The 26198-nt window shown below is 41.7% G+C and overlaps 1 protein-coding gene, 1 long non-coding RNA gene and 1 other non-coding gene across 50 annotated transcripts in view; 2 read left to right on the top strand and 1 right to left on the bottom strand.

Annotated features, from left to right (window-relative positions):
- Positions 1-26198, top strand: part of LOC141782345 (uncharacterized) — a 221876-nt gene that overhangs the window by 133068 nt on the left and 62610 nt on the right. The gene's annotated exons all lie outside the window — the stretch shown is intronic.
- clasp1a (cytoplasmic linker associated protein 1a) overlaps positions 1-26198 on the bottom strand; it is a 103788-nt gene that overhangs the window by 58867 nt on the left and 18723 nt on the right. For all 48 annotated transcript variants that reach the window (XM_074658510.1, XM_074658511.1, XM_074658517.1 and 45 more), the window contains exons 3-8: positions 9341-9419; positions 8480-8583; positions 7588-7679; positions 7071-7146; positions 6265-6362; positions 4538-4608 (exon numbers count right to left, since the gene is read on the bottom strand). In XM_074658510.1, coding sequence (XP_074514611.1) covers positions 4538-4608; positions 6265-6362; positions 7071-7146; positions 7588-7679; positions 8480-8583; positions 9341-9419 — 520 coding nt within the window. The remainder of the gene's footprint in view (positions 1-4537; positions 4609-6264; positions 6363-7070; positions 7147-7587; positions 7680-8479; positions 8584-9340; positions 9420-26198) is intronic.
- Positions 9807-9934, top strand: LOC141782937 (U4atac minor spliceosomal RNA). The gene has a single exon (XR_012597191.1). It is a non-coding gene; the product is annotated as a U4atac minor spliceosomal RNA (small nuclear RNA).

Here is a 26198-nt window from a genome sequence, read left to right as displayed (position 1 = left end):
GCTAAAATGAGTCATGTTTGCATATTCCTCTTAACTTTTTAGATGAACTGGCCGCAACTCTGCTGAACGTTGACTGGGAGAGAGACTCATTTGGAATCATATTCAGCAGTATTACCGTTTTTTTTTTTTCTTTAAACGCTGCCAAATAAGAGAGTCCATTCATATCTCTGACACAGTTAAATATAACAACAATAAGTTGTTGTTGTTTGCTCCTCACGGCATCTGCAGGATTTCACAGACCGGAGGAAAACAACCAATCAGAGCTGAGCTGGAGCCCTGCCGTCTCTGAGCAGCTGTCAATCACTCACAAACTCCAATCAAACGGTCAAACTAGGCAGCGCTGAAAGTTTGTCACCCAGCAGCCATGTTGAGAGCAGTTGAGGAAATACCAAGCACCTCCCACCAGCCGGAGCAAACTTTCTCATTTTACAGCTAAACAGTACACTACAAGATGTCTCTGAAAACATTTTATGCGAGAAATAGGCATTACAGTAACAGAATATTGATTCATGTTTGATCAGCGCTGCCAAGTTTGACTGTTTGGTCGGAGTTTGCAAGTGATAGACAGCTGCTCAGAGACTGCATGGCTCCAGCTCGGCTCTGATTGGTTGTTTTCCTCCGGTCTGTGAAATCCGTAGCTTTGGTCTCCAGGGCCGGAGTCTCTGCTGTACTCTGTTCCTCTGCTCCTCTGCTCCTCTGCCTGCCTGCCTTCAATCAGCTCGCTCTACCTCACGTGCATGCGCGCACACTACACACTGCAGAAGAGTTAGTTTAGCTCTGAGAATATCTAGTGAATGTACAGTGGACGTTTGTGCAGAAATAACTGCTGCAGCTCCTCCAGACTAACAGAGGTTTTCCGTGTCTTGTGAAGTGACGAGGCTCCGCAGCGAGAAACGTTATCGTCTCCGACCGGGTGCCGGTGTCTCCCTGTTCCCTCCGGAACAGTCGGGAGGCTGAGGCAGGAAAAGCCTATTTAGAGCGAGCGAGTCCGACGCTGACTTTCGTTGACTTAACGGCCACAGGTGTCGCTGTTAACAAGCATTTCTGATTCTTACAAACAGTCCCTTTAAGTAATAAAATAATGAGTTACTGTTATGGGACTGCCTTAAAGGAGGGTCTCCCCAGACACAAAAAAGAATGGTCAAAATCAATCCAGCAGACACTGAGATATCCTTCTTGCCTTTTAGCCTCGAATATTGGTCAAGCTCCAAAAGTGCGGGATCCTACAATTCCCATAATGCAGTTCAATAGTATCTTTCATTTGACCCTCCATGCCTGGTAAATGCCCACATCTTTAGAACTCCACAACTCCAGTTTGTAATGCATGCTCTTTATGTTAGAAATGTACAGAGGCCAAGCCCACTAGAAAATAACCCCGATGACATCATTATGACATCATCAGGGTTATTTGCTTGTGCAAAGCCACAGAAGACATTATACAGCTGTTTTTGTGACAAGTGAACTGAGTGAGAATGTCCCTTTAATGCTGGTAAGAATAGAAAGAGTCTATTGTACACTGCACTGTCAGATCCAAACATTTTACTTAAACAAAGCTACAGATAAAAATATTTTTGTTGTGCGTTACAGTACCAGCCTGCAGAAAAGTCTGTTTAAGTTAGTTTAGTTCAGTTCAAAATGTTTGCCATTATCCTCAACTTTGCCGTGGGGAGTCCCCACAGAAAGACAGACAATTATGGTATTCATTAAACAGCTAATCTATCATCTTACACTAGAGGCTCAGCAAGTGCTCCTGTATCACTACATGTTTCTCAGTGTGTGTGGCACAATTAATTAAGTTGTCATGGAAGTTGAACTCCACATGTGAAATGTTGTGGAGTGGTAGTTGAGCGGTTGAAACGCTGAGCCCTGTCTGACTGTATTCTCCTCAGCTCAGCTGCAAATGCAACGTGGATGTAGTCAGCGGTAATGGGACGGAGTGTTGGAGGGTGTTGGAGCGATTCTACCTGCAGAGGTCACAACTCACAAAATACACAGACGTGGACAAATACATCTGCCTCTTTATCTAAATTCATCTCTTTTCTGTTTTGTCCTGTCTCTTCTGATATATTTATACAGTTTGGAGGGATGCCTCTGGAAGCAGAGAGGGACATCTGAAAGCTCCAGTGGATGCCCACCTCCTGTGGAGAAATCTCATCCCGTCTAGCCCCAGGCTGTCCGTCTGGTCTGCAAACCCCCCTTTTTCCTCCAAACACATAGCAATACACACACACACACACGCGCAACACAGAAAACAAGCCGACACACTCCGAATGCAGTGTGACGGAAAGACGAGTGGTGATACAGGAGAGAAATAGCCAGCTGAATGACACTGACAATGTGTGACAATGAAAGCTACTTAAAGGTTATATTGACAACATTTTTGGCTGGACCGCAGAGGGCCAGCCCTACAAACGCAAAAGTCTGTCACTGAGTGACTGACTGAGTGATGAAGTTACACGATTGCTCGGACGAAGGTTGGAGTTTCCTCATTGGTCATTGCTCTTTCAAAATGAAAAGGCGGGAACAATCCTTTGTTTACATTTTTCAGGGGGGCGTGTCAGCGGTTCCACTCACCGGCCGAGTGTTTCTCTATCGGCGCATTGCCGCCAGATCCGGTGACGGAGGGTGACTCAACGCTTTCCATTCATTTCCTATGGAAAGCAGGAGAAGCAGTTGCCCAGTGTATGGTGGGAGTGTTGTTCAACTTTATGCAAATGAGCCCTTCCAGTGTGATGCATCCAGCTCACGAAACTTGGAACAAGCTGTGAAACTAGGCGATCTAGTTCTAAAATTAAACGAGATTCAGGAGTGGAATAGACCATTTCTCGCTTAAAATGTTTTCAGAAGTAGATTTTGGTGGATTGTTTAGACGGAATAACAGAAAGTTTATAAGTAGGCCGCCATGTTGTTTCCTGTTTGAAACGGCAAGCAGAAAACCAGGGACCAATCACGTACATTCAACGATAGGGTACGTCACTGTTTGAACGACCAGTTGGGTGGAGCAGCGCGTCCCCTAGTGTCCTCGCCGGACCTGGTGGACATTTAACATTATAGACATGACCACTGTCTATTTGTGTAACAATTTAGCAACAAATTCACAGACTGACCATACACGGTCCAGACAGGTACTCAGTTTTGATCGAGTCTGGTTCTGTAGACGAATCGTTTAAAAAAAAGAATACATCCACAGAGCTTTTAGAAGGGTGCTGAATAAAAGTATGGCTTTTCCTAAAAAAAAAATGATTATGACCGTGAATTAATCATTTTAAAACTTTTGACAGGTTCTAAATGAATGTTTTGTTTATCTCTGTGTAAGATATCGGACATTTGGTACTCACTTCTAACAATGCTTCTGAACCAATAGTATAACGACGCTGGTATCACGTGGTATCTCTGTGTCGTCAGCGATCAAGTTGCCAGTTAGTGTGGAAAAAAACGGATAAATGGCTGAGTTTGACTGGTGTCTCCATCAGTCTGCAGAATACGTGAATATTAACCATGGCAACAAGTGATTAGCTGTCTTCGCTTAATCGTCCGAACAACAATAAACCATAAAAATTACAATCCGACATATTAAAACAAAACCAACCACAACCACAGCCATAGTCCTTAAAACCCTAACCCTAATGTGTTGTCACAAGTTAGATTGTCAAACTGAGAAAAATAACAGCTTCAGTCCCTGATGAGTTAGGTTAGCATCTTAGCATTAGTAACGATTGCGTCCAGTTACCTAACGTTATACAGGAACCCCTTATATGGATCAAGAAGCTTGTAGTAATCAAGTAGTCCGCTTACAGTGTGCATTTTAGGTCTTTTCATACATGACAGCATTATGCCTGCTTTCCGGCTGGATACCTGAGGCTGCTCACTTGACCGCAGTCACACAGATATCATGATGGGAAAAGGAAAATAATTTTCTCTGAATGAAAAAAACAAATGTGCACGGGGAAAGCACCTGTGATGGAAGCCACAGTCGTCAAGTAGATTGATAACACCTGGTCACATAATGCCCCCAAAGTGAATCTTCGCTGACCGGTGCCTGTCTCCCTCCATGCCGCTAGTGGGTCTTAGTCTCACACCACTTGACCATAAAATATGCAGGTTGTACAATGAACTGGCAACCACTTGTTGTGAAGTGAATGTAATGGAACGGGGGAGGGAGAATGCAACATCTATTGGCTGATGTTATCAAAGTTATCAATTGTGCCGTTAACTGATCACAAAAACGCTCTGCCATCAGATATTTCGTACATTTTTCCCTGCACCACTTAACAAACAGCCACTGAGCTGCTCCAGCTCTACATACTGTCCTCAGTTCATACCACGTTATAATAGCCCTGATATTCACAGTGTGCCTGCACATCCAGCAGTGGCTTTTTAAAAGCATTCCACATTTTTCCAACCTAAAGACTATTTCTGAATGACTTGAGATAAACAACAATGCTTGATTTTAAACTGTGGGAAGACTCTGTTGATGGATGCATATCAAACGGTCAAAGAGCCACCTGGATACCACATCAACAAAAAAAAACCTCACCTGAGCCAGAGGATGAGATCATGTTCCCGGATCTTTGGACTTCATCAAATTTGCTGAAGATTACATTCAACCTGTAAAAGAAAAAAATATATATATAAATATGTAAAGAGGATATGAAATAAAAGCGAAAAAATTAAAGGGGTGTGAAAACAAAGTGTTTTTGTTTGAGGCAGAGAGTGATGGGCTGTATAAAAGAACCCTGGACTGCACCATCCATCACTTCTGAGGTGAGAAGCTCTCCCTCTGCTCTGTGCAGCAGGGATGGCCAGGATCAAAATAGATGACGTCCAAAACTGCCACACACATGACAAACTGGCACTAGGGCCAGAGAGAGAGAGAGAGAGAGAGAGAGAGAGAGAGAGAGAGAGAGAGAGAGAGAGAGAGAGAGAGAGAGAGAGAGAGAGAGAGAGAGAGAGAGAGAGAGAGAGAGAGAGAGAGAGAGAGAGGCCATGGTGGAACGCAGAGACATGTTGTCCAGTGTTAAAAATGACAAAGAGGACAAAACAGAAACATGTTGACATGTGATATAAAAAAAGAAATACAGCTCGTCCAAATCAGACCTGTGGAATTCTGTCACCCTGTTCAGAGGTCTTGTTCAGGGTTGGTTACAAGACAGAAGACTATAGTCAGATTTAATGGCTGAAAAAATCAGCTGGGTGTTCAGATAGCTTTTAACAAGAATATTATGGGGTCAAATCAGTCTCAATATTATTGAATGCACACTGAAGGATTCACAAATGTATTTTGTGATTTATATTTAAATGACTCTCTCCACAAAATTATTTTTCAATGCACACAAAAATAGTTATCGTTGTATATAAATGTAAAGAAATTACGCTTAGCCGTTCCGAGCCCCCCTCCAGGTTGCATCGGAAAGTAATAGTTTTCATAAATAATCACAATCCAAGGTTGTCTAAAATCATCTGGATTATATGAAAGCATTAAGCAAAGTATTAACCACAGATTTTATTTCAGGCATCTAACCCATTCAATAAACCCGTTGACTTCCAGACGAGGGAACAGGAAGTGCTAACATGCTAACCCATTTCTTGGTTTTAGGACTCATTCCTGTAGCACTCTATACCAGTAATCCTACATGAGGAACTGTGTGTGTGTTTATGTGGTACGTTACAGACATTATGGCAATCTAAAACACACAAACGAACATGATTATGGTGACTCTGTTTCATTATCCAGTAGCACATAAGGAGAATCCACTAGTGTAACATGGTGACATTCATAAAGCTAACATTGTCACTCACAGAATCTTCTCAGCTTGAACAGTATGAACACACACTCAGTTGACAACAAACTAGATCCTCCAAAACAATCATAATGTTAAATGAACACCATTCTAAAGCTGGTCCAAACAAAAACTGAACAGTATAACCTTCATGGAGGTAGGAGTTTAAGTTTAAGCAAGGTGTATCTGATAAACTTTCAACTGAGTATAAATCTATCCCTAGTAGATCCATGCTCTAAAGCTGCAATGCTTAATTCTGCCACTAGTGGGAGACCCACAGTGTTGTATCCTGCTCCTCTTAAGTGTCTACACATGGGAGAAAATGTTCCTGTCACCACTATATTAGCACCTAACCTACATCCTCTGTGTGCACTTGTGCGTATGAGGAAGTATAAGTGAGTGAGGAAGGATGCAAAACCAGAAAAGAACAGAAAAGGATGGAAGGAGAGGGCAGCGACAGGTGGGCAGCTTCTTGTTATCGTACCGTGACTGGGGCAGGCCTTTTTTGCTGAGATCCATTCTCACCCTCTCACCCACATGTTTGTAGATCTCCACCAAGCAGCTCATAGCTCCGTCACGTACCTGATGATCACAGAAACACGTGAAATCATTAACAGCTTTAATATATGTGGTTCTTCTTAACAGCTTTTATTTACTCATGTGTTACTCTGATTCATTTGCACTAGATTCATTGTTCCAGCATCAGTCTACTGTACCATGGCAGATTTCAGTGTTTTAAAGCTGCACTACTCAGTGTTGCCACTAGGGGACGAACAATGTATGAAGCCTTCTGCCTCTCAGCTGATACACCAGTGAAAAATCATACTGACAAGTGACCCAAGATTTGTTTGAACAACTACTTGGATGATCAATTAATAGTGATCAGTTAGTTTGTTTGATTAATTATGCAGCTCCTGAAATGTCAAAGATAATTGCAAACACCTCACACAAGTAACCAGAAACCCTGAATATCTAACAATAGGTTATTTGATTTAATCAACAATAAAACACTCAGTCAGATATTCAGTTTACAACAATATGAAAGCACGCAAATCTTAACATTTGAGAGGCTGTAACCAGGAGGTTATGTGGTTATTTTACTTGATAAATGTCTTAAATCATAATCAGTATTGTCTTTAATTAATCCGTCATTACTCTGTGTAATATTGTTTCCCCAAACTATTGCACAAAAGCACAACAAAAGCAAAAACTATTGCACTACAGCACAAAATGCCTAACTTTGAGGTCCTTAAACATTTCACAACGGTGGCAAAGCATGACAGGGCATACCTGACTAGTTGGGTCCCCCAGGAGGTTACATATGTGAGGAACAATTTTACTGAGGGTCAGGCCTTGAGCTCCGTGTCTGGAAGACAAGATGGAAAAAATAATCAGCCCAATGAACATATGATAGGAGATATAGGAGAAGAGCACATACTGTTTGGACAGGGTAGTGAAAGAAAGTCAAGCTGCAAAATATCAATTCTTTGAAATGTAATAAAAAAATAAAACTGCCGTTTCAAGCTAAGATGTCTGCATTTTGAAAACAGCAACTTATCAAATACTGCGAACAAAGTTAAAGCCTTTTTTTCTGTAGAAGTTAACTCTATGGCCTTAGCTAATAAAACTGTAACCTATTAACAGAATGGATCCATTCATTATATTTTATAAGAATTGAATGATATACATCATACACATGGGGAAATACTGAATGAATTCATATCAAGGAGTATGCAAATGAGGACTTTCTACTATGTTTACCACTGAGACCAGCATAACTGGAATGGGAGAGAGGCATTTGACTCACGTGCTCAGCGTGGCGATGAGGCAAAGGCACACTCCTTCTCTGGTCCTGTTGTTCTTGTGTTTGAAGCCTGCCAGCATTCTGTCCCACACATACTGCAACGACACACACCAAAAGAATAATAGGCTTCATTGTTGTTGTTATGGATCACTGCCATAACAAACATTATAGGACAGGAAACCGACAACAGACAGTTTGTAGACCCAGCCCGCCACTAACTATGTTCTGCCACCTAAAGCCCCGTTTCCACTGCAGGAACTTTCCCCCAGAACTAAGAACCTTTTGAGGAACTCTTTGCGTTTCGTCTACAGGAACTAGGGTATAAATTAAGCTCTGGGGACATTTTATGGGGCCTTTTTACTGCCAAAAAAGGCCCTTGTCGGGGGGCAGTACTTTCTGAAAGTACCGGAACCTTCGGGTCGGAGATTCGCAGGGATGACCGACGCTGATTGATCAAACACACACACGCAGCACCGCCGCTCTACGTCTCTCTCTTCTACCACTCTACTCCTCTGTACCAATGAAGGCCTTAGGTTATCTAGTTTCATATGATCCCAGGATCTTCACTCTAGCTTTAAAACAGAAACCGCTACAACCAATCAAAGACAGTAATGCCGGCAATGTTGGACTACAATATGAAAGTTTTGAGAATCAGCTCAGTAGTGAGTTTCATCACACTGAACAAGCTACAATTCAATTTAGGCATTTTTGGACCAAGACTGTGCAGTTCTGGTTTATTCAGGAGAACGGCAACACAAAAAAAGAAAAAGAATATTGGCAGCAAATCTCCATTAATCATCATTTGGAATTAATTCAGGCTGTGTGCTGTAATCTGGAAAAAATGACCTCTCTCTGAAAAGCATGTTATTGTGTGTGAGTGTGTGTGTTCTGGTACCTGCGGGGTGGCAGATTGTTCCATGATCTTTAGCAGCACTGTTTGGTCTTGTTCTCGCACTTGGTCCTTAGAATCTCCCAATCGATCAATAAGGCTGGGCAGAACTGAGGGGAAGACAACACAAGGAAACAAATCAGAATCAGAACAACACTGGTGGTGGTTAATAAAGATGTGAAGAAGTGTTGGGTATTTTACACTGACAAGAAGTGCTGTGCCTAAGGCTTTGTGTTACCAGCATGTTTCTTGGTAAGAAATGATTTTACTTAAATTTCTTAAATATTTTACAAAAACATTCAAATATTAAAAGGCAAAATTCATTTCTGGATTTGTCCTTCGGCCAGTCAAACTTTCAGGCATCCACAAAAACACAGTCACAATAGGAAGAGGAATCTGAGGAGTAAATGATTTATTCTCTTTTAAACTATGTGCAGAGAAGGGGAGGGGCAGAGAGTGGCCAGCAATCAAGGTGATAGTGAAGAGAGAATGACACACCCTAATAATCTAATCTCTAACCTAACAAAAAAGTTCCAAAGGAGATGCTGGTGAGATTTAACAAGAGAAAGGGGAATTGTTAACTACCAAGAAAATATAATATGTTGTGACTGATGCTGTAAAAATTTAACTTGACAAAAAGTATCCTTAAAATTCGACATTTCTTTTTATTTCTATTTCTTTGGTTCAATAGCTGAATGGTTGAGGCCATGAAAGACAAAGGGCTCTGTAAATCCCCACTCACAAATCTGAGGCAAGAAGGTTTTTAGCTACATTGAGAAAATGATGACATGGTACAATAGTAATGAACACAATACAGATACCACACAAATAATAATAATGCAAAAAAAAAAAAAATCTGAGTCTTACCTGTTACCACCTGGGCCTTAAATCTCTCCTGTAACCTTGTCACTAAGGCAGATAAGAGGTCCAAGCCGAGCAGAGCCACCTGGTGGAGACATAATGAAACACATAAATACATCTATATGCTATTTAAAGAACAGTTCATCAAAATAAACCATACTAACCCCTACATATTGTTCATAATCACAAATGAATGGAATAGTGATTGCTGCAGCCATGGACAAGCCCAGGGTTGAAGGCGGTGTTAAAAAAAAGTTATGTTGCAAAGGATTATGGGTAAACAGAACATTTTGATGTTTCTAAGCTTCTGCTGTGTTTAATGGATGACACTGGGCCCCTGCAACCTTCACAATATCAGATTATAACATATATGGGACTCAGGTAGAGCATAAAACACATGTTGAGTCCTGCACCATAACTGTACACCATCTGATCAAACCTAGATACAACTGCCCAGGCCCCTCCCACAGCATCTTTCCTTGTCATGGGGTGAATGAGCTGCTCAATGAACGTCTAGTGAGAGTAGCCTTGCCAACAACCATACTGACACGTAAGCATCACCTGGACTTCTGTCCGGATCATGGTGCAATTTTTGGAAACCCTATATTTGTTAAAAAGATATTAAACCTTTAAAATTGTAAAGTCACTGCATAGCAATGCTGGCATCTGGTGGCAGAACACTGACCAACAAGGGAGTTGAGATGCAATACAATACATTAAAAGTGTGCAAGCGATTAAGCAGTTTTTATGCTGTCAGTGTGACAAATACATGTCCTACCTCTGGTGACCTAAAAGGCAAATTTCCAGCCTACCAGGACACAATCTCATTCCGTTTCATACAATGTTATTTTACTCTGTGCTGGGCCTTTCTGCTCTGGAGTCTATTGCACATCTACTCATTTGGCTTTCATGCCGTCACATGCTGTATTTTCTTGCTTTCTCCCACTGGAAGAACAGGTAGTGAACGTCCCAGCAGGGCAGAAGGCCTGATGTCTACGGGCCTAATCCTCAAATCAATCTCTTTGTTCTCCAAGTGGAGGGAATTACAGCAATTAGACTGATGACAGGGCCCAAACAAAGAGTCTCAGTGAGAGCTCTGAGAGGGATCAGCAGAGTTTAACAAAGGTGGAGATCTCCACAGAAACTCATCTTCTCAGTTTGGAACTGACCTCAAATCTAGGTTCAGCTCCTCCTAGGTAAGGTCGATGCAGGAGGTGTTTCTAACCTTTCTTAGGAGGTAAAAGCACTCGCTTTTTTTTCTTGTTCCTTTTCTGAACTCTGGGAAAATGAGTCACAAAGGGACCATGGCAACAACTGCACCCTGTGTTAGAGTGTGAGTTCAACAGAAGAGAGACACAGACGACTAACAGCGCAGTCCAGTCCAGTGTAGATGAGGTCAGACGGGCTCCTCCTCTTTGCAGACAGATGGCTAACTCCCTTTTGCTGTCATCCACATCCGGACCCCCCAAAATGCAAATACACACATAACACGACCCCCCTCTAGGCGCTAGACCCAAATCTCATAGACATCATCCCTTCCCAAATCCTCCAACCGACACGCTTTGTTCGCATTTCTACTCCTCCTCGTGTCTTTAGTATTTTTGTTCACTACAGCAGAGATCATGACTCTGTATCTATCAGCAGATACTAAATATGAAATAACACCAATCCACATTGGAGGAAAAATCCTGACCTGGATTTCCTTTACCCTAGGAGATAAATAATGATGTGCACAAGGTGACCTAGAGATCTGTGGCCTAGTTTGTAGAGAACCTGGCAAAAAACACATGGTGTATGAACAATATGAGACAGGAATAACACACGACTGTGTGACTGAATATAAAGTAGGGCTGTCAATCGATTCAAATAATTAATCGTGATTAATCGCATGATTGTCCGTAGTTAATCGCGATTAATCTCAAATTAATCACACATTTTTTATCGTTTAAAAATGTCCCTTAATGGGAGATTTGTCAAGTATTTAATAATCTTATCAACATGGGAGTGGGTAAATATGCTGCTTTATGCAAATGTATGTATATATTTATTACTGGAAATCAATTAACAACACAAAACAATGACAAATATTGTCCAGAAACCCTCACAGGTACTGCATTTAGCATCTCAGATGTGGAGGAGCCTTTAAATTAAATCAAGGATTTCACTCTCGTCTCTTCGCTCACCACTAAGCCTGTCTCATTAGCAGTGGAAACGCCACACACAGACGCACACACAGAGTTGTACACAAGCTCGCACACACACACAAAGACGAACAAAGGGAAAGGCAGACACAAGAAACATGTTGCCATACTGTATTTGCAGTGATTTCCTCTAAATCAGGAGAACAGCTGGGTTTCCTACTGCCTCATTCCACAGAGAGTGCATCCACACACACTAAAACCCCTTTCACACCGAGGACTTAACCAGAGTTGAACCAGAGTTGATTGTGTGTCTAAAAGGGTTAACCCACATTAACTGACTCGGCATCGTGACCGAGGTCGAGTCGGGTCAGACCAGGGACGATTTCGATGTGAATGGCAATGGATGTTAAACGAGCATAACAAGGCTGCTGAATGAGAGAGGCATCCGTCGTTACGTTACACGGAAAAACACTGTGTGACCACCTCATGGTTCTGCCAGCTGTGAGCGCATCTGATTTTAAAGCGTGTTTGCACATTTTCTATTTGTATCGTTACCTTTTTTAACTTTTTTTAACTAATTTTCCAAATAAACCTGCTAAAAGATCCATCTGTCGCCTGTTCCATCTGTTATAAAGTAACAAACACAGTCCTAGTTCAATACATTATCGAGCAATTAGCAAACTAAATTAAATATAATCTCATTTTATTATGTTTGGACAAGCTCTTACATTACCCAACAGTTGCCACATGCCCAGCTAAAAAACTTTAATAGCCCTACTATATGAAGCAAATCTTTACTGGGGTGGTGAAGTGCGTGAAATATACATTTCAGTCTTCAAAAGTTTCTGTAATCCTTTCGTAAGTTTTGCCTATATTATCATATTAGAAAACACATGTAGTCTAATATATGATAAATGACTGGGCTTCAGTAGATAAAGGAAAAAGGTTCATGAGTGTTGATTGATAGATACTGTCAATCTGTATGTTGTCAATAAGCGTCAGTTTCCTAAATTAACCTTGCAATAAGACAATAAACTTTAACAGCACACAGATCAATTCAAACTGTAAGACAACTCTACCTCTTCCCAAATGAGTTGATGCCACATAAACACAGAACAGAAGGCTGTAGTTTATTGCAGAGAGCTTTATGATTATGCAGCATACCTGGCCCTCCTCCCTCTTCCTGCTACATAATACTAACTGGATTCTGATGTCTCAGGCGCTTCCGTAAAGCTTGGGCTCTGTCTGGACCGGATCTATTTTCTAGTCCAACTGAAATTACACCATAACTGTAAATCACAAGCCTGCTTTTTGTTGGCAGTAGTACTGCAGAATTAGGACCAAATCCTTCAACGTCTAAACTGACAGATGCTGACACATGCAGGTACATTATGACGCTGTTTAAAGTGCTGCTGCTAATCACTGTAAGCTATCTAGCCTTCAAACTTACAAAAGAAGAGCACTTTTCCTTAGTGGATGTTTGTTGGTAACTTGTTCACTCATCCACAGCACAAGACGAGACATGTGCCTCTGTTTGTAGATGAGCTAGAAAGCTAATATGTGCTGCAGATTACAGCCGAGAACAGTGACTGTTACTGTTTTATGCAAACACAAGTTTAAAATGAAATGTAGACAGAGTTGAAACACGGTGACTGCATGGTTATGGCACAGACAGGAGGCAGGGGTCAAAAATATACTGTAAATCTCTAATTTTTTGGTACTGATTTTACACAAGACATTCGATTTCCAGAGCACATTTGGAATTGTCAATCAATTCAAATATTTAATCGCGATTAATTCACATTATTGTCCATAGTTAATCGCAATAAATCGCAAATTAATCACACATTTTTTATTTGTTACAAATGTACCTTAAAAGGAGATTTGTCAAGTATTTAATACTCTTATCAACATGGGAGTGGGCAAATGTATGTAAATATGTATTATTGGAAATCAATAAACAACATAAAACAATGACAAATATTGTCCAGAAACCCTCACAGGTACTGCATTTAGCATAAAACAATATGCTCAAATCATAACATGGCAAACTGCAGCCCAACAGGCAACAACAGCTGTCAGTGTGTCAGTGAGCTGACTTGACTATGACTTGCCCCAAACTGCATGTGATTATCATAAAGTGGGCATGTCTGTAAAGGGGAGACTCGTGGGTACCCATAGAACCCATTTACATTCACATATCTTGAGGTCAGAGGTCAAGGGACCCCTTTGAAAATGGTCATGCCAGTTATTTCTCGACAAAATTTAGCACAAGTTTAGGGTGTTATTTAGCCTCCTTCGCTACAAGCTAGATAACAAATCAAATTAACGCCTTATTAGCGTGTTAACTTTGACAGCCCTAATTAAAAGTAATTAAATTTGTTGCCACTCCTGTGTCACAGTTACCCACAGACGTCTACTGTTGGTCAATGAGCAGCTGCGTGATTATTTACAGTTAATAGCTTGCTCAAGGATAGGCTGACACGCTGTTGCAAGAGGGAACAGTCTTGGCATGCTTCGACACAAGCCAACATACTGTACATGTCTGGTGACTTAATCACTTCCCTATGGAAATAGGATGGGTGACTGTGGTGCTATGCCAGCATTTGGAGACTGCAGCAGCGGCGTTATTATATTCCTGAGGTGTGATTAGCCAGCAGTGACCGCAGTGACTCAGCTTCATTTAGCAGAGCTCAGGTCCCCAGGCATGGTGGCAAACGATGGAATGTACAGTAAACATCTCATTACAGAACACACCCGACAGCGTTATCACCGAGCACACACAAAGACACAGACATCTTTATGTATAGCGCACATGAAAAGCAGAGTTGTACACAAATACACACATGAACACATCAGTGTTTTCCAGTTCACTTCCTCCAGAGACAACATTTCATGCTTGACTTCCTGCAGTGAAAACACTGAAAGAAGAGCATCCTCCTCCAGACATAATGCTACTGATACTAATACATCTCTCTCTCTCATATTCAATTTAATGCGAGGGGGAAAAAAGTAGCTAAATATTGATCATGGTGCATGTGCATACATGCTGAATTATTGATCATTATGATTGTGCATGTGCAGGATATAACCAATGGTAAATACTAGGGCTAACGCGATAATAACGCATTAACGCGACTTTGTTTTAAAGCCACTAATTTCTTTAACGCATTAACGCAACTTACGATGTTTAGGTTGTAGCGGGCTCAGTTTTAAAGCTGGAGTGAAGATACTGGTATCATATGAAACTAGAAAACCTACGGTGTCCATTGGTACCAACCATGACATACTAGAAAAAACTGGTATGACCATTTTCAAAGGGGTCCTTTGACCTCTGACCTCTAGATATGTGAATGAAAATGGGTTCTCTGGGTACCCACGAGTCTCCCCTTTACAGACATGCCCACTTCATGATAATCACATGCAGTTTGGGCCAAGTCATAGTCAAGTCAGCACACTGACACACTGACAGCTGTTGTTGCCTGTTGGGCTGCAGTTTGCCATGTTATGATTTGAGCATATTTTGTATGCTAAATGCAGTACCTGTGAGGGTTTCTGGACAATATTTATCATTGTTTTGTGTTGTTAATTGATTTACAATAATAAATATATACATACATTTGCATAAAGCAGCATATTTGCCCACTCCCATGTTGATAAGAGTATTAAATACTTGACAAATCTCCCTTTAAGGTACATTTTGAACAGATAAAAAATGTGTGATTAATTTGAGATTAATCGTGATTAACTATGGACAACCATGCGATTAATCGCGATTAAATATTTGAATCGATCGACAGCCCTAGCATATACATATAATACATAAATAAAAGAGATCCGAGGCCTGATGTAGATTGAGCAGGTCCGTCTGATTCCCTCACGTTGTGGCAGGCAGAGACAAACTGTCTTTCATTTCCCCTAGTAAGATTTTTAGGTTTCCATTTTCTGACTTAATAAAACGTGGATGCCTGTTATTACATTTTGGAAAGAATTGTTCCCGGACAGGTTGAGGTTTTGCGCCCTGAGTGAGGAAGTGCTGCTCTGTCTCTGCTGCAGTTCCTCCACACTGTTGGCACAGTCGCCCCTGTTTTGGCAGCCTCGTTCTTATATCTGCCTGTTTCTACGGCCAGGCTGTGAGCACTCAGTCTGTACCTGGTTAAAATGTCTCTGTGTTTAACATCAGTCACTGTGGTCAGGTAGGTTACTACAGTGTACTGTCTTTTTAGGGCCAGATAACATTGCATTTTACTTTGTGTGTGTGATTGTGTTCCAGTCAGTGAGGTAACTTTGTTTCTGTCGTGTTATAATTTGGTTGACCCTGATAGTTCTGGTTTCAGACTGGTCCTGAGGCAGAACACTGCTTGAACTCGTTTGGGAACAAAGCGCAAAGGACAAGCTGAGTGAGGCAACTTATATACATATATATTAGCATGAATGTGGCAGCAAATTAAAGGGAAACAACTAACAAAAAGTGTCTTAGTAAAGTGTTTGGTCGCCACCAGCCACCTGAAGAGCTTCAGTGCTTCTTGACATGGAGGCATCGTGCGGCTGTGGCTCAGAGGTATAGCGGGTCAAGATCTTGCTGGCAGTTAGTGTTAAAATGGAGCTGCTGTGTAGTAACACTTTTCCTGCTAGGAGACTTAAACTCTCAAACAGGGAGAAAAGCAGATCAGTTCAGATGGAGAGAACATGGCAACACACCTGTCTGTATGTTACATGTGACTGCGAAAAGATAAGGTAACTTATTCTTGTTCTTCTTGTTGACATTCCTTGTGAGCTTTCTGGTCAAAATGTGCCACTCTGACAACTTATGTTCATTTCCCACCATGCTGTTGATGTTGTAGCGATTTCTCTGGCTTGGTGCAGGCCTTGATGATGGCGGTCAAGCCTAATTCACTGATGAATGCCCATCTGTTAACCCTGATAACTTCCCAGCTCTCACCCTCTACCATGAACGTGGTAAAATGTTTTCATACAGCATGTGCTCACCCTATTTTGATAGCACCGGCTAGAATGCGTCAGATCCAGTGTGACTGTAAACATAGCTGGATCCAGTCATAGTTGCAAAGCACATTCTAGTGTATTAATTGCGGCACACTCGACTTGTTAAGCGACCAAATTAAATGGTAAATGGTGAATGGACTTGCATTTATATAGTGCCTTTCTAATCTGCCGACCACTCAAAGCGCTTTACACTACATGTCAGCATTCACCCGTTCACACACTGATGGCTGCCATGCAAGGTGCTATCCTGCCTATCAGGATCTAATGTAAATACTCATTCACACACCGATGGCTATGCCTTCAGGAGCAATTTGGGGTTCTTGCTGAAGGAGTCGGGGGATTGAACCGCCGACCTTCCGATTGGTGGACGACCCGCTCTACCTCTGAGCCACAGTCGCCTCCTCATAAATAATTAAATAAATATCGAGAGCTCGTGTTCCGTTCTAAAAATGATATCTTTCATGCTGGTAGAAATAGAAAATCCATTAGAACATGTAAACAAGAAAGCAGACACGTGTTCTGTAACCCAGGGACAGCCACGGTTGTTCTGCTCTCATCTCGGTGCAAATAAAAGTCTGATTTAAAGGGTCTGTTTATTATTTTGAGGCAGCCTCTGAGCAGCCAACTCTAACTTGTGTCCTAAAGGTACAGATGTGGCCTATCAGACGGCAACCACGGGACGGGCAGTGACGTGAGCCGTGATGCTCATGAGTCCCATTGGTCACGGGCAGAAAACTAAGAACAGCAGCAGCACATCAGAGAAAAACACACACTGACACTGTATCAGCTATTACAGGAACACAACAACCACATTCTAACCCAATCTGACAGATCAGCACATATAAGTTTGAATACGTTATGCCAACGCTGCTGTAATCTTTGATGTGTTTTAAACAGCACATACACACAAGCAGAGAGAGTCTGAGGACACTGTGACCGCTGTTCAAACCCTTGAACACACACATTCATATTTACATCATATTTAAATATAACAGCAGTACTACAAGGACATTTAACATTCAAGGATACTAGAACAAACATTTTGCAGCAGGTTCCAGCTACCTGAAACTGAACTGAACTGAATTTTTGTGTATTTTTTCTGGACTGAATTTGATATATTCATGCCTCTAACACCAAGTTAGTGTCTGAGGGTGCCGTACAGACACTGCCATGGCACCTGCCAGACAGGATAGAGGAGGACATCACTCTGCAGGCAGACAGCAGTCTTAATGGAAGTGGCAGCGTGGCTACTACAGTAAAAACAACTGGACATGTAGGCAGAGAGACAGCTGACTCACAGTGATGTCACAGTTAGACCGCTCACACACAACAAAACGGTGGAGGTGGAGGGTGCTAGTTTGTTCCAGACTGATAAAGGTCACAGAGACGCATGCCTTATTATTTGAAAATATCCCTATTGTGGTACGGACTTCAACAATATCACCCAGCTCAAAATAAAGTAGGGGTGGAAAAAAAAAATCAATTCACCTCACTTTCTTTTTTACAATTTTGAAATGGATTTTTTAATGCCAGAAAGGATATATTTGCTTAATTTGAGTCTATGTGGAGGTAGAAGGAAGTTACCGCTTTTATTGTTGTAGTCTGAGTAACGTGACGTCATATCCGTTCCGTATCTGTCCAAAATAAAACTAACCGCAACGAGCCGAAACGAGAAAGTAGAAAACGGCAGAGGGTCCTCATGGAAACAATCTGCACCCTCACATTTTAAATCCAAAGTGGTAAACACTACACATTCAGTAAAGTATGGAAACACAAAGTATGTTTCACACATTGTCAGGAAAAGCAGAGCTAGACATCACGGCTAAAGCTGCATGCTAACTCTGTCATGGATAGGAAACGTTATCGTATTGCGGTAACGTGTGGTCAAGCCAGCCGTCAATCATCTGCTTGGTCAAATCAGCCGATGCTACGACTGTAGAGCACCCATATACTGACATTTATGTTAAATGCATTCAAACGGCTCCGATGGAGCTGACCATGGATGTTTAAAGAGAATGGAGCTGACGGGAGAGCTAGAGACGGACTTGGAGGAAGCATACACTTGTGACTACGTCCGGTTTTCAAAATAAGGTGTTAACAAAGGGAACTGTATATACAAAATACATGTATGGAAATAAGATTGATAGATTATATTCATCAGAAGTATAACAAATTACATGTCCCTTATAAATTAAAAAGGAAATACCACTACTTTGTGAGGCAAATGTCTTCTTTGATTTTTGGGTTGCTGGAAAAAATGTAATAAATAATGCCTGATAATGACTGATATATGACTTCAGGACATCTCTGACTACATACATGCTGAAAAATCAAACATTTTTACTTTATTAATTTAGATATATTTCAAATCAAAAGTCCCTAGAAGTGAATGATTCAACTTTTCCCCATGGTCTAGTGTTACAAAAGTTAACAAAATCGCAATAAATCGTAATATCGAATCGCAATACTTAAAAATCGCAATACATATCGAATCGGCACTCAAGTAAAATGATAGTATCGAATCGGGAGATAGGTGCATCGTCCCAGCCCTAAAATATTGTTATAGTATTTTAACATATCCAGTTTGGAAAAGAGTAACTTTTGCCATACTGATAACTTTAATCCAACTAAACATTACCAGCTGCTGAAGATCCAACACTCCTTTTTAGGGAGCATCAAAATACTAAAGCTTCTCCACTTCAGTTAATCACCATGTAGGTAACACTGCAGAGCTCACAGAGAACTAGAGTGACTGTATTAAGTTTGAGAAACAAATCCAAAGTCATCATGAACAAAGACAGTCCTTATTGTAGGGAAGTGTTGTGACAGTAGTGCGGCAACTTGCAGGAGTCATGCGGACAGTTTCCAGGGGAAACCTCAGGCAGCGCTGTGGGGAAGTACTCTGCTTACATTTCAGAAATCATAGCGATCATTGTACGGTGTATTGAAAATTAGGTGAAATGGGGTCAAGTCACCTTGTACACAAGGTTGCTTTAATTCTGTTCTTCAGTTCTGTGTAATTTCTATCATCGGATGTATTCAGATGTGTTCAAAAATAGTGCTTGTGATGAGAAGGTTGCTGGTTTGGGGACAATGTGGACTGGGAAAGTGAAGCAGGCAAACATGCTGAGTCACATTTTTATGGTTAGATACAGACACAGATAGAATAATAATTAAAAGAACCATTCATAAGGAAAATAAGTACACAACTACAGTATTACTGCCACTCAATAGGTCACTAAGATTCAAGCTTTCAAACCAAGTTCTTATAACATCAGTTAGTCAGCAAAAGCTACAGAATCAAGCCAGCATTACTAGTGTTACCGCAGCCCTGTAGTGTTTCCAACTTGTGGTATCTGGGAAAAAGAAGCATACAAAAGGAGCAGGAATTCAAACTAGAGGTCTTAAGCCCCTTTTCCATACACATGGGCTGGCTAGACTTGACTCGGTTTGACTCGGCACGTCAGCCCAGCACGGCACGGATTTGCATCTCCATCACAGCAGGGCTACTCGCTTGAAGGTGTGTGTGTGTGTGTGTGTGTGTGTGGGTGGGTGGGTGGGTGTGTGTGGCTGTGACTAGTGGTCAAAAGGAGTGGCTGTAAAACGGTGGATAAACACATTTAATTTCCTATTATCTTCACTATAAAAGTCCCCCATTGTTTTTGCTGCTTGTACACTTCCTCCCTGCAGTATAATGCTATGTTCACACTACGAGCGAAAAAAAAGCAACGAAACGGCCAAGCGTGGCCAGCTACATTGTCTGCGAGTCGCCGTTGAGGCGTTGTTCAAGCGCTCGTTGACGTAGTTATGTCGTTAAATAGCACTGGGAACTGGAACGGCAATTTTGAGATGGAACAGAACAGGGTGAAACAAAAACATATGATTGGTTGACGCTTCACTGTGTCACTGGAGCGCTGAAAATATTGGAGACCAGCCCAACTTTATTTGTAGTGTGTCACGCCTGTCACGCAGCCACAAGTGTTGGCCGTTAGTTTGTTGCTCCATGTCACCAGTTTCCATTGGAAATTACTTCTATTGAGAATGTTGCAATGTCATGTAATGTGTCTCGTAATGTGAAAGCAGCTTTAGTAGGCTTATTATCAAAAAAAAGCTGTTAACAAAGCTCTGCTAATTTGTTGATAAACAATTTTGTTATTTAAAAACTTTTATTATGAAGCAGCAAAATCTGAAAAAAATCAGGAAATGTTGGGTTTTCATCAGCAGCAACTTAACACTACTGCAGCTGAAAACGAAACAGTAAAATAAAGCAAAGTACAAGCAGAGACGCAGGAGAGAAACTAAACTTAAAACCATAGAGATTCAGTTAGAAGCTACAAAATATACTGAGAGCTGAAGACACGATGTCTTTCTCTCAGGTCTCCTGCACAAACATGAGTCGAGTCTCGCAACACACGCTTGGAGAAGGGTTGGCTGCAGTTGGCGAGACGTCACCGCAACCCGCTTGTTGGCAGGTCAGGCGCTCTTTGGCCTAATTGTGGAGATGATCCATCTCGGGAATGGCTCGGCACGGCTGGGCACAACTCGGCGAGCTAAAACTGGTGACGGAAACGCAAATCAGCGCAGCATGGTTGACTCGGCACGGCCAAAAAGTGTCAATGGAGAATCCCATTAAACATTAGCATCTCAAATAGAAGGGGGTCACAACTGTATTTCCATTTCCCCAAATAATCCTCCTTTTCTACCACTTCTCCTTGTGTCTGAGGTGCATCAAGGAGGAGAATGTATATCAGGAGCACAAGTGTTCATGCTAACTCGATTGCTCTCTTATTATCCACTCAACATCAAATCGTTGTATCAAATCAATGGTGTCCAGACTGTTAAACGCTAATGCAGTTCGGAGATGATCCAGCTCTGTTTCCTGTCTCCACATGTAATCCTGTAGGACTGCAGTAAAATACATTTCACAGCATCATAAACACAGAAGAAGGACTCGTAATTGTCTTAAAGTGGCAGTAGGCAGAATATATTTGAATACTAGCTGCCATGCTAGCTGACTGCTGTGTGTGTGTGTGTGTGTGTGTGTGTGTGTGTGTGTGTGTGTGTGTGTTTGTGTGTGTGTGTGTCACAAAGCATTTTTATGCTATATTGCTCTCTCCCCCCTCCCTGACAGTGTACATGCTGAGTAGTACATCACAGTGATATGAAGACAACCAGGACATTTCTGCATTGTACAACACACTCTTTTGTCCATGACACAGCACTCTGCCACAATGCTCACTTTGGACCATGACAAAGCACATTAGCCGTACAATCCACTCAGTGGCTTCCTTCCTGGGCTCTGCTGACTCGGCAGAACAAATGGCCAAACTGACAACATGATACGGGTGTTAGAGCTCCAGCGGGCTGACATGGAAAATGACATGGACAAGAGCAGATCAAAGGAAAACTGTCCAAAATAGTCCTTCAGAATAATAGGATTAGGATTATAACGAGTGTTTACTGGGTTATTGTCTCATCACACATTCCTCTGAGGCCGACATGCATGCAGTTCCCAAGAGGAGTCGGTGCACATGAACAGCAGGACGCAGCATCCTCGGGGAAAGTCACTCAAGCACACTTTACTGACTGATGCACAAATATGGGACTGTCCTTCCACATTTAGGACAAGACATTTACATAAATTCTTTACACAACTGGATCGTCCCAACTCAAGAGCAGGGAGAGTGGCAGCACGAGGGCTATGTTCAGACCAGCAATCGTACTGCATTAAAAATGCACCGTAATCCATTTCAATGGGACCACTTAGTTTCTTTGTTTTTGTTCTATTAAAATGTCTTTACTAATACTGCATTAACCGTATCTATCCAGAGTACAACCACCCCTTTTCATCATTCTTTTCCTCCAGTGCATACACACCAGATGCCTCTTCACGTCCTACAACCACACGATATCATGCTTTGTCCTGTCTCAATGTCTTTTTGTCTCATGTAATCTTGTAATTGCGCCAATAAAAAAACAAAAGGACAAAATGTCCTAATTTATTTCACTAAGACTACTGTGTGTTGACACAGAGGGCTCTGGTAAAAAAAAAAAAATACAGGTTCATCCGGGAAAAAAAAAAGGTTGCAGCATCATTCAGTAATGTTGGCCAATCAAAAATGTGAAAGCGTACATTCCTGGAAGATTACTTTATAACTTTGAAAGTTTAATTGCTGTTTATCTTTTGATCATATCGACTGAAGATAAAATGACTGCTGCTGTGATAGTTGGAAAATCCTTTCTCATAGTATTATAAACAAATGTCAATGGCATTTGATAAGCCTTCAAAGTCATGCATCCATTACTCCAACGGCCTAACTGGACCGTATTTCCTTGTCTCACTGGTACCTGAAGCAACAGTCAAGCCCCCACCAACACCTACAACATGCAGACTAGGGAGGCACCGATTTATTGGCCGAACATCGGTATCGGCCGATATTCGCCTTGTTGACTGCCATCGGCATATTGGCGAATAAGATGACATTTGCGGATGGCAGTGGCTGATGTTATTTGCGGTCGGTCTCGGACAGTAACCAGCTGCTGATTCAGAGAAGAAACCACTTTACAAATAAAAGTGAAGGAAAAAGTCGTCCGTGTGGGAGTATTACTCTGTCTCAGAGAAATATCAGCGACAAGAAATGTATGTTCAACGAAAAAATTAAGCAGGAAAACAACGGCTTACTAGATTTTATTAAAAACACTCACTGCAGTCTGGATGAAAGAACCTCATGTGTGTGTAATGTGTCACTAGATGCCTGTCAGTCCAACAAGGGGGGGGTGGGGGGGGGGGGGGGCAGCGCCCAGTATGTTACAGTGGGAACATCCTCCATGCTGTGCCGTCTGTGCAGCACTCCGTCCCCCCATACCGGGATCCAGTCCCAGGTGGAAAACACTAATTTGGGTCGCCAAATATACTTAGGCGTTCGTTAATATATGGGCGACCCGCCCAAGTAAAGTCTGTGTGAGAAACACTGCTTATGTTTCTAATCACTTTTACATTTAATTTATGTTTCACAAAACTAATATTTTTGTTGGGCTGCATAAGTACTGAAACATTCTTCTCATTGAGCAGGTAGTTGTACAGCAGCTGAAAAGGCTTTTGAATATTTTTCATGTGAAAGAAGGTTATACTAAAGGTTGTTTAATAAACTTGTATGATTGAATTTGTGCTTGTTCAAAGACAGTGTAATGAAATGCTGAATGACTTTAAAACAGGTCTTCGTTTCCCCGGCACAAAAGGGGGAAGAACCAACAGCAAAAACGAAATAAACAAAAACATCAGTATCGGCTATCGGCCAAATTGTTATTTTAAACATCGGTATTGTCCCAGAATTTTGCAATTGGTGCATCCTTAATGCAGACCAATTTCCAGTGTGCAATCCTATCCAGAATTGAAATAGACTGGATATTTTGCACCCCTTTTATTTTCTTGACCCAGATTTAATATTGATCCAGTGTGGTTAGAAGTGTGTAGCCGCAGTGTAAAACAAACGCTGAAATCACTGAAACAAGTGTCACCGGGTTTTGTTTTTGTTGTCTATATTCAGGTAATGTGTTATTCCTCATATAGCCTCATGCAAGCATTTACTCAGGGCCAGTCTACAGTATGAACTGCCCTCAGTGGGAAAGACTTGAACAGTTTTTGGTTTTACTACAAACTGTTAACAGCTTGCTGTTGTTGATTCATGATGTTGATAACATGCATCCATTAGGGAACGTAGGCTTCTGTATGCTGGTCCACAATCAAGAGTTTCAGTTCAGTCTAGCAGGTAATGAGCAGATCACAGAGGTGGACTAGTCACTGTTGTGTTTCAGAGTTGTCTGTCAACTTCAGTGTTCAGGGAGAAGACAAGCCAGTGTCCCCTCAGGCAGGGTCGGACTGGGTGCTGCGCTACTTATGACGTAATCCAGTTGGCCAGAGGCTGCGGTGTGATCTGCCCGAAAGGACAATGCCACGTGACTTGTTGCAACACAAGGGAGGTACTGAGTTATGCTGTACAACATCAGAGGAAAGGAAATTGCAAAGACAACATCAAAGTCTAGGCTGACAGACAGGTTGCTGAAATAACGCACCATGCATGGTATAAGAGAGAGGCATTCTGGGGGACAGGGATAAAGAGATTGGAAGACAAGGCTAGGCGGATACAGACATTTTTCCTATGCAATAATTTACAGCAGAGGATGTTTGATCTAGGTTGTATTCCATGCAGAAAAGGTAGTCAGTAGAGGAAAAAGCACTGTTAAAAGTACTGCCATGTTGCTAACCAAGAACTCTCTCTTGTGCTTGTTTACCAAAGCAAATACAATTTCAAGAGAATTATTGGCCAGAATATGAGCTGTGTGCTGTCGGAGTGGTATAACTCATGAGAGGGATTCACAATCTAGACAGAATGACACATCACTGCACAGGCAGCGAAAGAGATGAGGAGTAAGAGAGTTCAACGCAGGGACAGAAAGCAAGAGATGGAGAGAGTGGGCATGTGTGTTTATGTTGTTCAAAGGAACAGGGTTTCCTTCTGGGTCTGAAGGGAACTATAAAACTATGTTTATTCTGACATATGGACACAAATACCACAGAGAAAATGGTATGTTATAGCTGGGGTAGGCATTTTATTTCATGTCAGTGGGCAAAAATCCCATAATAACCTTTCAGCATATTGTAATTCAAGTATTTTGAGAGAAAATTAGATTTCTGCACCTCCTCTTGGCTCCGTTTTCACTTTCAGGCTTAAAAAATCAGCATTTTACGAGAGACTTTGGCCAATCACAGGTTGTTTCAGAGAGAGGGCGTTCCTATTGGCTGTTCTACAAATGCAGATGCGCGTGCACGTCCCTTCAGATGGTGAAAGCCTGATTCAACAGCGGAATATCATGCAGAAAAAAATGTATATTCCAGCATTTGCAACAACTGCCTACACTGCAAAGCAAAACCCCCCAAAAAGGAAGACGGACTTATCAAAAAGAGTCTGACAATATCGGCGAAGGGTTTCAGAGATGGAGAGAAAAGGTTGCTAATATTTTAGCCCTCTGCTCACGGCTGTGGCTAGCTCACGGTTACGGTTAGAAGAAGGCTAACATATTAGCAACATTTTCTCTCCATTTGAAGGCACCATAGTACTCATACAGGTTGCTGTATGCATAGCGCGTGCATATGGCTGTGCTCGTCTGGTGGGAGGGGCTTAGGGCAGAGAGGGGAGAGCTGCTGGAGGAGGGCTGGATTTTCAAATTCTGGCGGGTTTTTTGTTTGTTTTTCTTTTTGCCTTTTCCAGAAAACTGCCTACCCACTTGAATTACAATAAGCTGAAAGGTTATTATGGAATTGTTGCCCAATGACGCAAAAAATAAACGGCCTACTACCCCAGCTTTAAATGTTACATTACATTAAACTGAGACATTAACACACACATAACCTGATTGGAACCAGAGTTCTAATGAGAACAAACTCACACATGGATGCTCAGCTGATCAGTGCCTGTAGGTTCACACACACAAAAAGACACCGCTGTGTAAGTGTAAAAAGACTTCTATTCTCACAGCTGTAATGTTCTGTGACTTCCTCCTGAGGGGAGTTGGAGTTGGTCCAATTAAGGAAGAACGACTTAGATAATATGTCTAAGTGAATTACATGAATATGGACGGCTTCAGGTGTGATCACAGCCTCGGTGTGACCTCACCTGATGTTCTTTGGTATTAAGCCAAATTGAGAAACGTAAGACTGT

This window comes from Sebastes fasciatus, chromosome 14, assembly GCF_043250625.1.
Source record: "Sebastes fasciatus isolate fSebFas1 chromosome 14, fSebFas1.pri, whole genome shotgun sequence".
Classification (NCBI taxonomy): Eukaryota; Metazoa; Chordata; class Actinopteri; order Perciformes; family Sebastidae; genus Sebastes; species Sebastes fasciatus.
The sequence above is the reverse complement of the archived record's forward strand: the minus strand, read 5'-3'. Positions and strand labels throughout refer to the sequence as shown.